A 17,379-nucleotide genomic window follows, 5' to 3' on the forward strand; every position below is an offset into this window, starting at 1 on the left:
TCCACAGGGACCCACTGGAAAGCTGATTTAAATGGGCATTTATTTACAGCAATTGAACACTAAATTCCTTCCATTTGGCCTATAAATTAATGTAAATGAGATTTAAAAATCATGTTTTATTGTGAATTATTTGTGAATATTATTTGGACATTTAGGCTATTTAAAAATGTTAATCATTTATTAAGAAATGGATAGATGTTTAGATCTAGTAATTGAAGTCTGAAATTAGCTACAATTAGGTAACTAACTAATTATATGCTTTAATTTCAGGTCATCCAAGTAAGATTATTTTATATTTGTTTCAGAATGCTTCAATCTATGATAACTGAAAATTTCATTCAGTTCTCTTAATTTTTAAGAAAGTTATGGGCTTTTGACTGTTCACGATCACAGCTTTTTTGTTATGTCCATAGAAAATCAATAGGGAACAAGATGCTCATTTCCCAGTATGAAAATGGCCATAACTTTTTAAATACTTGAGATATGAAAGTGAATTAGGTGTCAAATTAAACTTATTTTTATGCTTTATCTGATGGGATAAATTACAGACTTGATTTTTAAAATCTCAAAATTTTGTAACATTGCTACAATTAACTTTGATGAACTCTGAAATGTAGGAACTGGAACATAAGCCCCATATCCAGCCACTGTGAACAATGATAGGATAAATCATTTGATTACTCAAGAGATTTGATGTTCAAAGCAACAGGAGTTGTAGCTGACAAACCTAGAGTGCCCTCCATAATTTTTGGGACAAAGACCCATCATTTATTTATTTGTCTCTGTACTCCACAATTTGAGATTTGTAATAGAAAAAATCATGTGTGGTTAAAGTGCACATTGTCAGATATTATTAAAGGCCATTTTTATACATGTTCAAGAAGGAACTGCAGATGCTGGAAAATCGAAGGTAGACAAAAGTGCTGGAGAAACTCAGCGGGTGCGGCAGCATCTATGGAGCGAAGGAAATAGGCAACGTTTCGGGCCGAAACCCTTCTTCAGTCTGAAGAAGGGTTTCGGCCCGAAACGTTGCCTATTTCCTTCGCTCCATTTTTATACATTTTGGTTTCACTATGTAGAAATCACAGCCGTGTTTATACATCGTCCCCCCATTTCAGGGCACCTTAATGTTTGGGACACATGGCTTCACAGGCATTTGTAATTTCTCAGGTGTGTTTAATTGCCTCCTTAATGCAGACATAAGAGAGCTCTCAGCATCTAGTCTTTCCTCCAGTCTTTCCATGACCGTTTCCATTTCCATAACATAATGAATTTTGAAGTGTAAAGACACATCATATCTGCTCAAGTTCAGATAAATGCCTCTCAACTCATTGGCCGGCAGTTCATTCTACAGCAAGACAATGATCCCAAACATACTGCTCAAGCAACAAAGGAGTTTTTCAAAGCTAAAAAATGGTAAATTCTTGCCAAGTCAATCACCTGATCTGAACCTAATTGAGCATGCCTTTTATATGCTGAAGAGAAAACTGAAGGGGACTACCCCCCAAAACAAGCATAAGCTGAAGATGGCTGCAATACAGGCCTGGCAGAGCATCACCAGAGAAGACACCCAGCAACTGGTGATGTCCATGAATCGCAGACTTCAATCAGTCATTGCATGCAAAGGAAATGCAACAAAATACTAAACATGACTACTTTCATTTACATGACATTGCTGTGTCCCAAACATTATGGTGCCCTGAAATGGGGGGACTATGTATATACATTGCTGTAATTTCTACATGGTGAAACCAAATGTATAAAAATGGCCTTTATTAAAATCTGACAATGTGCACTTTAACCACATGTGATCTTTTTTATTATAAATCTCAAGTTGTGGAGTACAGAGGCAAATAAATAAATGATGGGTCTTTGTCCCAAACTTTATGGAGGGCACTTTATATATTGAAGACACATATCAACAATTAACCACTGAGAAATAAAAATAATCCAAAGTTGATATGTTGCATTCAAAATCATTCAGGTATGTAAGTGAACTTGCAGCATTTCCATACTTTAGTACTTTTAATAATTAATTATGTTTATAGTCAGTTGCAGGACCAAATATTATTGTACATTTCACCGTCAACTGCTGGTACATCAATCCAAAAGTACAATTCAGAGTTGAATACTTCTGATACATTGCAAACCAAAGCTTTTGGTTCTGCACAATTTAAATTTGCATTAATTACACATGATAAATTTATATCCAGTTTTCCTGATTTCATAAAATTTTCTTTGAGTTATATAAAGCACTATAAACCCCAGCAACCACAGTATAAAGTTACATGTGTTATTTTGTTCTATGGAGTAAGGTGGGCTGGAGGAGATGGTGGCATATTAATTTGCTGGGGAATGGAACATAACTAAGACCTGGGATGATAGTGGATTTTACAGATGGCGCAACTAGAGCAGTTAATGACACTTGTTGAACAAAATAATTAAACAAAGATATACATTTTGTACAGAGACATGTGTAAGGATGTTTTCATTAATAAGGGAAAGTACATTTTAATAACTTATTTAATAACATTTTGGAATAACCTTCTGTAGGCAACAATTATTGAACAGCATTAAATAGAAAATTATTAAATATTAGATGACTCGCTCTATATTATCACAGGTTTGGTATTACAAAGGTCTAGGGCCATATTAACAAAATAAGTAACTTGGATCTTGAGTCAGTGGGTGAGTTATCAGCTTAGTAAGATGGAGACTGATGACTAATCCTGGGATTACTTTTGCCAGATGAATTATTGAACATGTGTTCACTCAGATTTACTGATGGATCACCAGACCAAATTGTTTATTAATTACTGGTAGAAAATTGGGTTGGTGTAATGTAAAATGGTGCTACCGTTTGTCAATTTTCAGCTAACATAGTGAGGTTGTGACAAACTATTGGTTTGGTTTCTCAAATCACTGGTCTTAAGAAAATGTTCTGGTGGTGAATTATGGGGAAATAAATATACAATATAATTTCCCCTGCACTCCCCCTCCCCTTAACACCCCCTCCCCTGCACCCTCCCTCCCCTGCACTCCGCCTCCCCTGCACCCCCCTCCCCTGCACCCCCCCCCTCCCCTGCATCCCCCCTCCCCTGCACTCCCCCTCCCCTGCACTCCCCCTCCCCTGCACCCCCCCCCCTCCCCTGCATCCCCCCTCCCCTGCACTCCCCCTCCCCTGCACTCCCCCTCCCCTGCACCCCCCCCCCCCTGCACTCCCCCCCCCCTGCACTCCCCCTCCCCTGCACCCCCCCCCTCCCCTGCGCCCCCCCCTCCCCTGCACTCCCCCTCCCCTGCACTCCCCCTCCCCTGCACTCCCCCTCCCCTGCCCCCCCCCTCCCCTCCCTCCCCCTCCCCTGCACTCCCCCTCCCCTGCACTCCCCCTCCCCTGCACCCTCCCTCCCCTGCACTCCCCCTCCCCTGCACTCCCCTCCCCTGCACTCCCCCTCCCCTGCACTCCCCCTCCCCTCCACTCCCCCTCCCCTGCACACCCCCTCCCCTGCACCCTCCCTCCCCTGCACTCCCCCTCCCCTGCACCCTCCCTCCCCTGCACTCCCCCTCCCCTGCACTCCCCCTCCCCTCCACTCCCCCTCCCCTGCACCCTCCCTCCCCTGCACTCCCCCTCCCCTGCACACCCCCTCCCCTGCACACCCCTCCCCTGCACACCCCCTCCCCTGCACACCCCCTCCCCTGCACACCCCTCCCCTGCACCCCCCCCTCCCCTGCACACCCCCTCCCCTGCACCCTCCCTCCCCTGCACTCCCCCTCCCCTGCACACCCCTCCCCTGCACTCCCCCTCCCCTGCACACCCCCTCCCCTGCACACCCCCTCCCCTGCACCCTCCCTCCCCTGCACACCCCTCCCCTGCACACCCCTCCCCTGCACTCCCCCTCCCCTGCACTCCCCCTCCCCTGCACACACCCCTCCCCTGCACACCCCCTCCCCTGCACCTCCCCCTCCCCTGCACACCCCCCTCCCCTGCACTCCCCCTCCCCTGCACACCCCTCCCCTGCACACCCCTCCCCTCACACCCCTCCCCTGCACACCCCCTCCCCTGCACCTCCCCCTCCCCTGCCCACCCCTCCCCTGCACCCCCCTCCCCTGCACACCCCTCCCCTGCACTCCCCCTCCCCTGCACACCCCTCCCCTGCACCCCCCTCCCCTGCACACCCCTCCCCTGCACCCTCCCTCCCCTGCACTCCCCCTCCCCTGCACTCCCCTCCCCTGCACTCCCCCTCCCCTCCACTCCCCCTCCCCTGCACCCTCCCTCCCCTGCACTCCCCCTCCCCTGCACTCCCCCTCCCCTGCACTCCCTCACTCCTCCCCTCCCTGCATCCCTCCCTCCCCTGCACCCTCCTCCCCTGCACTCCCCCCCCCCTGCACACCCCTCCCCTGCACACCCCTCCCCCTGCACACCCCCTCCCCTGCACACCCCCTCCCCTGCACACCCCTCCCCTGCACTCCCCCTCCCCTGCACACCCCCTCCCCTGCACTCCCCCTCCCCTGCACTCCCCCTCCCCTGCACACCCCTCCCCTGCACACCCCTCCCCTGCACTCCCCCTCCCCTGCACTCCCCCTCCCCTGCCCCCCCCCTCCCCTGCACACCCCTCCCCTGCACTCCCCCTCCCCTGCACCCTCCCTCCCCTGCACACCCCCTCCCCTGCACTCCCCCTCCCCTGCACACCCCTCCCCTGCACACCCCTCCCCTGCACACCCCTCCCCTGCACACCCCCTCCCCTGCACTCCCCCTCCCCTGCACACCCCTCCCCTGCACCCCCCTCCCCTGCACACCCCTCCCCTGCACTCCCCCTCCCCTGCACACCCCTCCCCTGCACACCCCCTCCCCTGCACTCCCCCTCCCCTGCACACCCCCTCCCCTGCACACCCCCTCCCCTGCACTCCCCCTCCCCTGCACCCTCCTCCCCTGCACACCCCCTCCCCTGCACTCCCCCTCCCCTGCACACCCCTCCCCTGCACACCCCTCCCCTGCACACCCTCCCCTGCACACCCCCTCCCCTGCACCCCCCTCCCCTGCACACCCCCTCCCCTGCACCCCCCTCCCCTGCACACCCCTCCCCTGCACTCCCCCTCCCCTGCACTCCCCCTCCCCTTAACACCCCATCCCCCTCCCCTGCACTCCCCCTCCCCTGCACACCCCCTCCCCTGCACACCCCTCCCCTGCACACCCCCTCCCCTGCACACCCCTCCCCTGCACACCCCTCCCCTGCACTCCCCCTCCCCTGCACACCCCTCCCCTGCACTCCCCCTCCCCTGCACTCCCCCTCCCCTTAACACCCCATCCCCCTCCCCTGCACTCCCCCTCCCCTGCACACCCCTCCCCTGCACACCCCTCCCCTGCACACCCCTCCCCTGCACACCCCCTCCCCTGCACACCCCTCCCCTGCACCCCCCTCCCCTGCACTCCCCCTCCCCTGCACTCCCCCTCCCCTTAACACCCCCTCCCCCTCCCCTGCACCCCCTCCCATGCACACCCCCTCCCCCTCCCCTGCACCCCCCCTCCCCTTAACACCCCCTCCCCCTCCCCTGCACCCCCTCGCATGCACACCCCCACCCCCTCCCCTGCCAAGATCCAAGAAATCACGGTACAACTAGAGAAAATAGCACGACCTTTGAGCAAAACGGCAAAAAAAGGCTGATTTAGGCACTCGATTGTGAAAAAGGCATTATCCTGGTGAAATCATCAAAAAAAGGCATGAAAAGGCACATGGCATTTATGGCAAAATCCTGGCTCTACTCATAATATATAATCAATGCTTATAGCTCTGCTGTTGTTTCATAATAACATAAGCCATGGGGAATATTTCAATAACCTGATTATTTTTTATTACACTCTTGGACATTAAACTATTTGTAAAGTTCTGCAATTGACAATGGCTCATTTTGTAAATTATACACTTTGGAGGTGCAGAAACAAGTGAAGCATTCATAAAGTTTGAAATATTGGTCTGACCGCAAAGTGTATTCACACCATGGGAAATTACCATTTTCTTATGTGTATCGGTGATGGTTTGAAAAGACAAATTTCACAAAATTATTTTAACTGCAAATTCAACTTTCCTCTGAACGATTGGACAAGGAAAAATCTCCATAAATTAAATCCCACGCAAAGTAAAATTCTTAAAACTTTCTGACGTGTTCTATTAATGATCATTCCAATTTGACTTCTGACATATAACTTCTGGTTTCATATATGTCCTGTTATATGTAGAAATAATCTAATGCAATGTGTACCATAAGCCTTTATATTTTACCTTGTAATTATATGCATGTAATTTGTCATTCAATCAGAAAGAACTGGAACTTGGGATAATACACTGACAATTTTCCAGTTGAAAAGTTAACTCTGTTTCTCTTCCCAAAGATGCTGCCTGACCTGCTGAGTGTTTCCGGAAATTTGTTTTTATTTCAGATTTATAGGACCTGTAGTTTATTTTTATTTTTGTCCACTTAATCATTTTTGCTATAAAGAGAGAAATCAGAGTTTCTCCAATCTCTCCACACAACTAAAGTTAATTATCTGGTATAGAGTTATAGGTCATGCAGACAGAAATAGGTCTTAAGCCCATCATGCCCATGTTAACAACCATGTACTTATCTATGTTGATCTCATTAACCAGCATCTCTACACCCTGGCAATGCATGTGCTTGTCCAGAAACTGCTTAATTATTATGAGAATATCTGTTCCCACTATCCTCTCAGATAACATGATCCAAATTCTAACCATTTGACAAAAATTCTTCAATGGATTCCCTCCAAACGCCCTATTCCTTACATTAAACCTAAGCTTTACCTTAAACCTATTCCCTGTGCAATTCGGTATAAAGCCCTCTCCCAATGACCACTTTGCTGTCTTTATTTTATTCTAGGGAGCATCATTGTATACTTCTACCAGAGAAGGAAATAGCCTAACCTACCTCCTACCCTCTCTTTAATCTGTTGTGCTTTTATTTTCCAGTGACCTATTAATCTCCAGGTGAAATTTTATATATACCACTTACGCACACGATCTTCAACAACCCCACCATTAATTCATTGCAGAACTTGAAATAAAATAAAATCATGACCTTGTTATTGAAGAGACAGTTCCAAAATCACAATCACACAAATCAGATATATTATGACTGCTAAAATTGAAGTGTTCTTTTCATCAATTGCCCTACATGTATTGCAGCAGAATGACGTCTGACTATTCAGATTTTTGTCTGAGACTTGGGCCAATTAATTTTGATGAACTCTGAAATGTAGGAACTGGAACATAAGCCCCATATCCAGCCACTGTGAACAATGATAGGATAAATCATTTGATTACTCAAGAGATTTGATGTTCAAAGCAACAGGAGTTGTAGCTGACAAACCTAGAGTGCCCTCCATAATTTTTGGGACAAAGACCCATCATTTATTTATTTGCCTCTGTACTCCACAATTTGAGATTTGTAATAGAAAAAATCATGTGTGGTTAAAGTGCACATTGTCAGATATTATTAAAGGCCATTTTTATACATGTTCAAGAAGGAACTGCAGATGCTGGAAAATCGAAGGTAGACAAAAGTGCTGGAGAAACTCAGCGGGTGTGGCAGCATCTATGGAGCGAAGGAAATAGGCAAAGTTTCGGGCCGAAACGTTGCCTATTTCCTTCGCTCCATTTTTATACATTTTGGTTTCACTATGTAGAAATCACAGCCGTGTTTATACATAGTCCCCCCATTTCAGGGCACCTTAATGTTTGGGACACATGGCTTCACAGGCATTTGTAATTTCTCAGGTGTGTTTAATTGCCTCCTTAATGCAGAAATAAGAGAGCTCTCAGCATCTAGTCTTTCCTCCAGTCTTTCCATGACCGTTGGAAACTTTTATTGCTGTTTATCAACATGAGGATCAAAGTTGTGCCAATGAAAGTCAACAAAGCCATTATGAGACAGAGAAACAAGAATAAGACTGTTAGAGACATCAGCCAAACCTTAGGCTTACCAAAAGCAAGTGTTTGGTACATCATTAAGAAGAAAAAGAGCACGGGCAAGCTTACTAATCGCAAAGGGACTGGCAGGCCAAGGAAGACCTCCACAGCTGATGACAGAACAATTCTCTCTATATTCAAGAAAAATCACCAAACACCTGTCCGACAGATCAGAAACACTCTTCAGGTGTGGATTCGTCAATGACCATTGTCCGCAGAAGGCTTCCTGAACAGAAATGCAGAGGCTACACTGCAAGATGCAAACCACTGGTTAGCCGCAAAAATAGGATGGCCGGGTTACAGTTTGCCAAGAAGTACTTAAAAGAACAACCACAGTTCTGAAAAAAAGCCTTGTGGACAGTTGAGATGAAGTATGGAGGAGAGTAGGAACTGCCCAAGATCCAAAGCATACCACTTCAACCGTGAAACATGGTGGTGAGGGTGTTATGGCCTGGGCATGTATGGCTGCTGAAGGTACTGGCTCACTTATCTTCATTGACAATAGACAATAGGTGCAGGAGTAGGCCATTCGGCCCTTTGAGCCAGCACCGCCATTCAATGTGATTATGGCTGATCATCCCCCATTCCTGCCTACTCCCCTTATCCCCTGACTCCGATATCTTTAAGAGCCCTATCTAGCTCTCCCTTGAAAGTAACCAGAGAACCGGCCTCCACTGCCCTCTGAGGCAGAGAATTCCACAGACTCAACTCTCTGTGAAAAATTGATGATACAACTGCTGATAGTAGTAACATAATGTATTCTGAAGTGTAAAGACACATACTATCTGCTCAAGTTCAGACAAATGCCTCGAAACTCATTGGCCGGCGGTTCATTCTACAGCAAGACAATGATCCCAAACATACTGCTCAAGCAACAAAGGAGTTTTTCAATGCTAAAAAATGGTAAATTCTTGCCAAGTCAATCACCTGATCTGAACCCAATTGAGCATGCCTTTTATATGCTGAAGAGAAAACTGAAGGAGACTACCCCCCAAAACAAGCATAAGCTAAAGATGGCTGCAATACAAGCCTGGCAGAGCATCACCAGAGAAGACACCCAGCAACTGGTGATGTCCATGAATCGCAGACTTCAAGCAGTCATTGCATGCAAAGGAAATGCAACAAAATACTAAACATGACTACTTTCATTTACATGACATTGCTGTGTCCCAAACATTATGGTGCCCTGAAATGGGGGGACTATGTATATACATTGCTGTAATTTCTACATGGTGAAACCAAATGTATAAAAATGGCCTTTATTAAAATCTGACAATGTGCACTTTAACCACATGTGATTTTTTAAATTCTAAATCTCAAGTTGTGGAGTACAGAGGCAAATAAATAAATGATGGGTCTTTGTCCCAAACTTTATGGAGGGCACTTTATATATTGAAGACACATATCAACAATTAACCACTGAGAAATAAAAATAATCCAAAGTTGATATGTTGCATTAAAAATCATTCAGGTATGTAAGTGAACTTGCAGCATTTCCATACTTTAGTACTTTTAATAATTAATTATGTTTATAGTCAGTTGCAGGTGCAAATACTACAGAATGCTCCTGCCAGCCCCCACCTGCAACCTCCCCGTCCCCAGCTGCAGGAATAGCCCAAGAATCAATTTGGCCCACAATGTCCATACAAGGCCTCTGCAAACCCCTCCCGTCGGCCTACAACATCCATACTAGCTCTCCAGAAAGCCCCCCCCCCCCCCCCCCACTGGCCACTGCATGAAGCCGCCCCCCTCCCCCGACTGCAGGACGCTCCCCCCTCCTCCACCGGCCCTCAACAGCCCCCGCCTGAAGCCGTGTCCCTCCCCAGGCTGCAGGATGCTCCCCCCACCGGACCCCGCCTGAAGTCGATCCCCTCCCCCGGCTGCAGAACGCAACAAGAGACGCAACAAGAAAGAATGGACTGAATAAATCTCCTCTTTAACATTTAAATTGTTGTTATATTTTAAGAGTTATTCATATTTTAAGCTTTAATAAACCCTTTTTCCACCTGCGGTGCCCGTCAGCTTTACCTGCGCATTAATACCTGTGTGTTCTACGTCACATTGGGAACTCAATGGGAGGGAATGGCTGCGCCGCCGGAGAGCCGCTAACAGTGGATGGGGGGCGGGGGGGGATGGAGTGAATGCGTGGGTGGGGGGGGGGCGCGAAGGGCAAGGGGCGGAGAGTGGGGGAGGAGAAGGGTTCAGGGGCGTCACAGCGGGAACCCATTAGCCGTGCCTGTGCAGTTGGAGTCTATGCGTGAGTGGTGGAATATTGGAATTGGTGGAGAGGTGGAATATTGCGTTGGGGGACCAGCCCTCCCGTGTGAGAATAGGACCCAACGGGTCCCACTTAGTCTAGTTCATTGTTAAATGTCCTAAAAATGTAAACAAAAATGCCTTCTGTTCTTAAGAAAAGCCTGGAAGTGTAGGGGACCCAGGAAGGCACATCAGCGTTCTCCCTATCAACACGAAGTGCAGGAACTCACCAATATAAGATCTCCCTGCCTTTCAAAAACTTTAGCAAAGGATCCACAGCAGCAGTTTCACAGGTACATCTGCCCTGATGACTCCAACTTCACAGTATCCATGTAGAACTCCACTGAAATTTTTATCCTGGGTAATTGGGATAATAAAGTCACCACATTTAACCTCCATATTTCTGGATTAGAGAAGTATTAAGAGACAACTCAAAATATGGACATTATTACACAAATGTGGATCTTAGGTGAAATCAGGATTCTGGGCAGACTGAATGGACCCTGTATTCATGATTCTCAATAATATTTCATAGATTCTAAAGGATCGCATAGATGTTTAAACCCATAGCAGAAGTGTAAGACGGATAATATTGTGAATGAGGACATAGTATTTATTGACTATGTTTGCAAGCACTTGCTAGGGTATATAGGTCAACAAGGCAGCGAAGAGTTGGACTCAGGGCACTCCAGATTGTGGTGAAGGAATGGAGTTGGAGTTGGGGGCTGAAGACAATGTTAACCATCCTTCCAATGCAGTAGAAGACTTCTGCTTATCTAGTGCAGGGGTGTTAGGCAATCAAATGAATGCTAGTGATGTAAGAAAGCCTTCGTCCGAAGGATGTGAAGGGATTGGAGGCCTCTCAGCACCCGAACAGAACATCTTCGTGTACTTTCAAATGGACTAACACAAAGAAAATAATTCAGAAGGGAAAATAAAATAAGATGGATTTAAAATAGATTTCTGTAGGCAGAAGTGCCCAAAATGTTGATCCATCTAAGAGTTAGATGCAAGATGAATTGGGTGCACATAAATTTAAGGCACCACTGACCAGAAATTGGCTCCAGGACACAAAACAAAGTTCACAGAGGTCTTGAAGAATTACCTCAAAAGGCGTAGTGAACAATTGGTGATAGAGTGGACAAAGTAGAAGGTTATTAAAGACTACAACAGCATCTTAATCAACAAGACCAATGGGCCAAGAAACAGCAAATGGAGTTTAATTCAGGTAAATGCAATGTGTTGCAATTTGGTAAGACAAACCAGGGCAAGACATACATAGTAAATGGTAGGGCCTTGGAAGTGCTGTAGAGCAGAAAAGCTTAGGGGTGAAGGTACATAGTTCCACAAAAGTGACAACACAGATAGACAGAGTGGCACCAGAATTTGAGAGTTTTCTGAAGAATATAAACCACAGGACAGCAAATCCGAACTCCAAAAATATATTTTAATGTTTATATTACAAATTAAATACATTAGTGTTTATCTAAAACATCTTATGTTGTATTCAGACCACTCAGAATAATTAACACTGGCCCATTTGTCAATTAAGTAACAATTTCAATACAGTACAGACTATTAGAACAATAATCATTCTCCCAGACATTGTTGGACCCTTGTAATGTTCCAAAAGGAAACAATGATATTAGCACAACATATTACTGATTATATTAGAGTATGGGTACTGTTGATCTTTGCTTTACAGTTACTAAAGGGTTATGAGGGAGATAGAGTTTTAAATTATGTTCTAACATACTACCGGCTAACAATCAAGACATTATTATAGTAACATCAGTACATTACAGGTCGAAATTCACGAGAACATATCATGGCAACATTGTACAACATAGTATTTAAATTATTTCAATTGTACCACAAGGAACTGCTTTCAATTCCCGTTTACCTAATCTGCCAATATAATTCTAAAGATATACTCCAGTTAATTATGGATAATATAACATGACACTCAAGTTTGGCTAAAATGTAATAACCAGCTCCCAAAGTTGCTTATTACATGTTATGAACACAAATGTACTATCAGCTGTTCAAATCAAATGCATTAAATCAGTATTATTTCTGTCATTATTGCAGTTGTTTTCTCCCTGGTGTCTTTTCTCTTCAATGCTACTTTTATATTGATTTTTGATCTCTGTAGCAAAAATCGTATGGCACTTTGGCTACCAGTACAATCAGGTTAAAATATCTGTGCTTTCATCAACTAAATTCTCCACAAACAAAATGCAACATAATTGTTAACATGAATAAAAAAGTAAAAGCACAATTAAAAGGTTTAAAAAAAACAATTCTACAAATTTTAATGCAGTCCAAATCTGAGTATCATTTCTGCTCATTTCAATAGGAATGTTGCAAACATCGTGCTCTTGACTAAGGTTTTTGTTTACCATTGAGTCTTCCATCATCAGATCTGCTGAAGGCTGGTGTTTCAAATAAAAACAAAGGTGCAGCAATTTTTGGTAATGATTAATCGTATAAACTACAGAGTAATAAAAATATAAAAGGTGAAAAGATTGATGGATAATGTATATAAACATATGTTAAAAATGTACTGAATAGAAAAATGGCATGTTTAGAATCTTCCTACAATCTGCCCTCTGCCTCTAAATAGGGATGTGGACATTTTCCGATGTCTGACCTGCAAACTAATTAAATAAAATTGGAGCCTACCAACACTTGTATTTTAGTCAAACATTTGCACTGCTTCTAATACCTGAAAATAACTTCAATGTGTGCTTGAAATGCAGAGTAACATTCAGAACTGCTTTCAAGCATTAGTTTTTTCCTCTTTCAATACATTAGAAGGTTGAACAGTTGTGTTTACCCTGTGGCCTATTTTGGTGCACCTCAACAACACTGATTCAGCAAAGCTTGTGCCTGATAGAATTCTATCCCACATGCCTTATTGATGATAAATGAACATGTCAAATATATATAATTACAGTACTTGATATAAGCTTTGACATTACATGCATACATCACTTCACATTTGATCAAAATAAAAGTATAAAATGTGTGGGAAAGTTTCATTAAGCAAGACTAGATTCTAGACAAAAGCAATGCATTATCTATCTCTTAAGACAGTGTAGTTTAAAAAAGATGTGTTGTTTATTGACTATTTTCAATACTGTGTTCCATTTTCACTAGAGTTTGCTTTTCTTGTTGAATCATTTTCTTAAAATAATGTTAAATAGGTTAGTTTTAAACAGTTTATTCACTGCTCAAACAAGCAGTAGTACTTAATGAACACAGCCAACAATGAAGTAACAGTTTTGTAATTATTCTGTTTACTACTGAACTAACAAAACATTTTCCACAGCAACATTGAAAAGACAGAAAACCACAATAATTGGACAGGTACGAGGCAACCCTGGTCTTTAAGGCTTTGGGTACGGTACTTGTTGATGCCATTTTGAGAAAGGCAGATTTAGGAAAAGGTTATCTAATATCTTCAGGTTCTATTTTTATTGGTTTCAATGTTTCATTCTTCTTTTCTGTATGATTTAGAATCGTCTGACAGAACTCCTTCAATGTGCCTATGTTTTCTGTCACATAAACAAAAAAATATTTTAGTAATCCAGATAGATAAGCACTGATTATAGTGTACATTTGAATGAATGAATACGTTTATTGGCCACATACAAGGAATTTGCCTTGGTGCTCCGCTCGCAAGTAACAACATGACATACAGTAAACCATTAAGAAGAAAACATTAAAACATTAAGAATAAAACATTACAGTTTAAACATGTGAATGAAATAAAATACCAGAGCAAAAGGAGGCTACAAACTTTTGGTTATTGAGTAGAGCTACTGCTCGTGGAAAAAAAGCTGTTTTTATGTCTGGCGGTGGCAGCTTTGACAGTCCCGAGTCGCCTTCCAGAGGGAAGTGCTTCAAAGAGTTTGTGGCCAGGTTGAGAGGGGTCAGGGATGATCTTACCCGCTCGCTACCTGGCCCTTGCAGTGTACAGTTCGTCAATGGGGGGAAGGCTGCAGCCACCTTCTCAGCTGATCGGACGATTCGCTGCAACCTCCGGATGTCGTGCTTGGTGGCTGAGCCAAACCAGACCATGATGGAGAAGGTGAGGACGGACTCTACAATGGCCGTATAGCATTGGACCATCATTGCCTGTGGCAGATTGTGTTTCCTCAGCTGCCGCAGGAAGTACATCCTCTGTTGTGCCTTTTTGAATGTGGAGTCGATGGTGGCCCCTCCATTTAAGGTCCTTGGAGATGATGGTTCCAAGGAACTTAAAGGACTCCACAGATGTGACTGTGGTGTTGTTGATGGTGAGTGGGGGGAGGAGAGGGGAGCTCTCCTAAAGTCTAGTATCAATTCCACTGTCTTAAGAGCATTGAGCCCCAGGTTGTTACGAAGGCACCAGGACAGCAGCTGTGTCACTTCCTGTCTTTAGGCGGATTCCTCCCCATCCTGGATCAGTCCAATCAGGGTTGTGTCGTCCGCAAACTTGAGAAGCTTGACAGAGGAGTCTGTGGCGGTGCAGTCATTGGTATAGAGAGAGTGAAGGAGAGGAGAGAGTACGCAGCCTTGCGGTGCTCCTATGCTGAGGGTCTGCGGGTCCGAGATGTGCTTTCCCAGCCTCACATGCTGCTTCCTGTCTGTCAGGAAGTTGGTGATCCACCGACAGAGGGGTTCAGGCACAGTCAACTGAGAGTTTGGAGTGTAGTAGCTCTGGCACAATGGTGTTGAATGCAGAGGTAAAATCCCAAACAAAATGCTTGCATTGGTCCCCTGCCATTCTAAGTGCTGGAGGATAAAGTGCAGGCCTAGGTTGACTGCGTCATCCACTGATTGATTAGCCCGGCATGCAAAATGCAGAGGGTCCAGCAGGGGGTTTGTGATATTTTTCAGCTGGGCCAGCCTGTGTCTTTCAAGGGTGTTCATGATTACAGAGGTCAGTGCGACAGGCCTATAGCCATTAAGACAGTAATCCTTGTCTTTTTGGGTACAGGGACAAAAGTGGATACTTTGAAGCAGGCAGGGACAGTACAGGTTTGCAGAGACTGGTTGAAAATGTCTATGTAGATTGATGCCACTTCGGCACAGAGCTTGAGGGTAGAGAGGGAAACATCTGTGGAGATTTCCGGCTTTTCTGTCTCCTGAATAGCCTCTCCACCTCTTCTATATCTATTGTTGGTGACGGAGACTGATGATGGGCAGCAAGGAGGGCGGGTAGTGGACGAGGGCCCAGTCTTTGCAGACTGGAGTCAGGCTGCAAGTGGGTGTTAAGTGGTGACTGGAGAGGGGTGCGTGGGAAAGGGCCCAGTCTTTGCAGACTCAAGTCAGGCTGTAAATAGGTGTGAAGTGGTGATTGGGGAGGAGTGGGTGGGGAAGGGCCAATCTTTGCAGACTGGAGTCAGGCTGTGAGTAGGTGTAAAGTGGTGATTGTAGGGGGGGTACCAGGGTTAAGTTTCTGTTTGTCGAACCTGCAGTAACAGAGAAGATGGAATTTGCTGCCACTGCCATTATCTCTGTAGATATAGTGATTTAGATTTTACTCATAGACTGACATTTAGATCTGTTGTGGTTTTACCACATTTTAAAAACTCCCTTCTTTCCCCCTTCGCACCATTAGAAAGCACACAAAATTCTACAGCGACATGAACTGCTTATGCCAATATTTTCAGAAATGCCAATAAAATGTGCCAGGCCTTGTTATTGAACGTGCTCAATTTAAATTAACATCAAGGAACTTAGATCACAGTATTTTAAATACTTCGTTTTTGACAAGATTAATAAAAAAGCTGAACAAGTCAATAATCAATACACAAGCAAATCTCATGCCTGGTTGAGCAACAGCAATTCGCCCTTATACAATTCACAAATCATTCCCCAAAATGGAAAGATATGTAGTAACATTCTCTCTCATAGAAATTATGTGGAAAAAATGGAAACAAATACATGATCTATTTTTTCTCAACTTGAATTTCACGATGCCTCTGCAGATTACATGGCTTTGTGTAATGGAAAAAGGCAATATAGATTGTTTTCTAGAAATGCAACCCTCCCCATTAACACATGGAATTATCTTGGTTGGTTATAACAAGTTGCCTCTTCTCTTCAATATAGTACCCTTGCATAACAACTAAAAAAAACAGCTAGTTCCTCGCTACTAATTTTACTTTGTTGAAACCCTTGGGAAAATGCAAAGAGTAAAGTTAATTCCCAATTTTCTGGAGTGACTGGAAGGGCCAAGCATAGACCAACCACCATCAGAGGTCATTAATATTTTATGCAAGCGGTTGAGGTACAATCAGACCGAAGCTACCACCAAAATGAAGAACCAGGACAAACCCCTCCATTGTCCCAGTCAAAGAGGTTTTGACAATAGCATCAGTTAGTTTAGTAAGCAGGGGTATCTTCAGTAATGGATTTGACTTTATGCCCTATTGCCTCTGCACCGCACTGTTTCTAGCAGTCACACTAGTACGTTTGAGTGAGTTAGGAAAAGAAGGTTAGATCTTGAGTCTGATCATCTGTGGAGGTACGGGCAAAAGTGTGTATTTCTACAGGTACGAATGTCAGGCTGTTCAAGTAAGGGCATTAACAGGTCTGTGTAAGGGCTGTATCCTTATAAAGTTAAAGGACTGAAGAGGCATCTTTAAGTGAAATGCATCCAAGACATTCTGGCTACATATGGCTACATTTTGTAAACAAAAAGTTCAAACAGCAAAAAAATGACTATCATTAAATGGTTTGCATTATCTTGCTCCCAGATTCATTCACATTACCTGAGGAATGAGGCTCTCTCAGATGGCTGGAATATAGTCTGCTTAATTCATTGGACACCTGCTTAGCCAGGTGTAGATCCTCTCCAGATCTCATTTGCTGCATTATTTGCCTGCTCTGCTGATTAGAGATCCTGAGATTCAATGGCTTGTCAGCTGCAGAGAAAAGATTAAAACAAGGCATGCGATCACTAACTTTTTCTTACTCTTCACAAACATAACTGATTGAATAAATGTGGCTGTTGGGAATCTAAAACAAAATACATAATACAATGCATTAATCAGATTAGTCAACTTCTAAGAAGCGAGGGCGATCTTAGATTCAGCTTGCATCCCTTCTAAAATAGAGTTGAATAGCATTCTGTGTGGTTTATTATATT

At 44.5% G+C, this 17,379-nt stretch overlaps 1 protein-coding gene across 4 annotated transcripts in view; it reads right to left on the reverse strand.

The window, feature by feature from the left end:
• Positions 1-11,661: 11,661 nt before the first annotated feature.
• The window catches only part of nab1 (NGFI-A binding protein 1), a 52,924-nt gene continuing 47,206 nt past the window's right edge, over positions 11,662-17,379 (reverse strand). For 3 of the 4 annotated variants that reach the window (XM_033023757.1, XM_033023760.1, XM_033023759.1), the window contains exons 7-8: positions 17,003-17,158; positions 11,662-13,795 (exon numbers count right to left, since the gene is read on the reverse strand). In XM_033023757.1, coding sequence (XP_032879648.1) covers positions 13,689-13,795; positions 17,003-17,158 — 263 coding nt within the window. In that variant the 3' untranslated portion in view covers positions 11,662-13,688. The remainder of the gene's footprint in view (positions 13,796-17,002; positions 17,159-17,379) is intronic. The other variant, XM_033023758.1, reaches the window with a different exon arrangement.

This window comes from Amblyraja radiata, chromosome 7 (genome assembly GCF_010909765.2).
Source record: "Amblyraja radiata isolate CabotCenter1 chromosome 7, sAmbRad1.1.pri, whole genome shotgun sequence".
NCBI classification, from domain to species: domain Eukaryota; kingdom Metazoa; phylum Chordata; class Chondrichthyes; order Rajiformes; family Rajidae; genus Amblyraja; species Amblyraja radiata.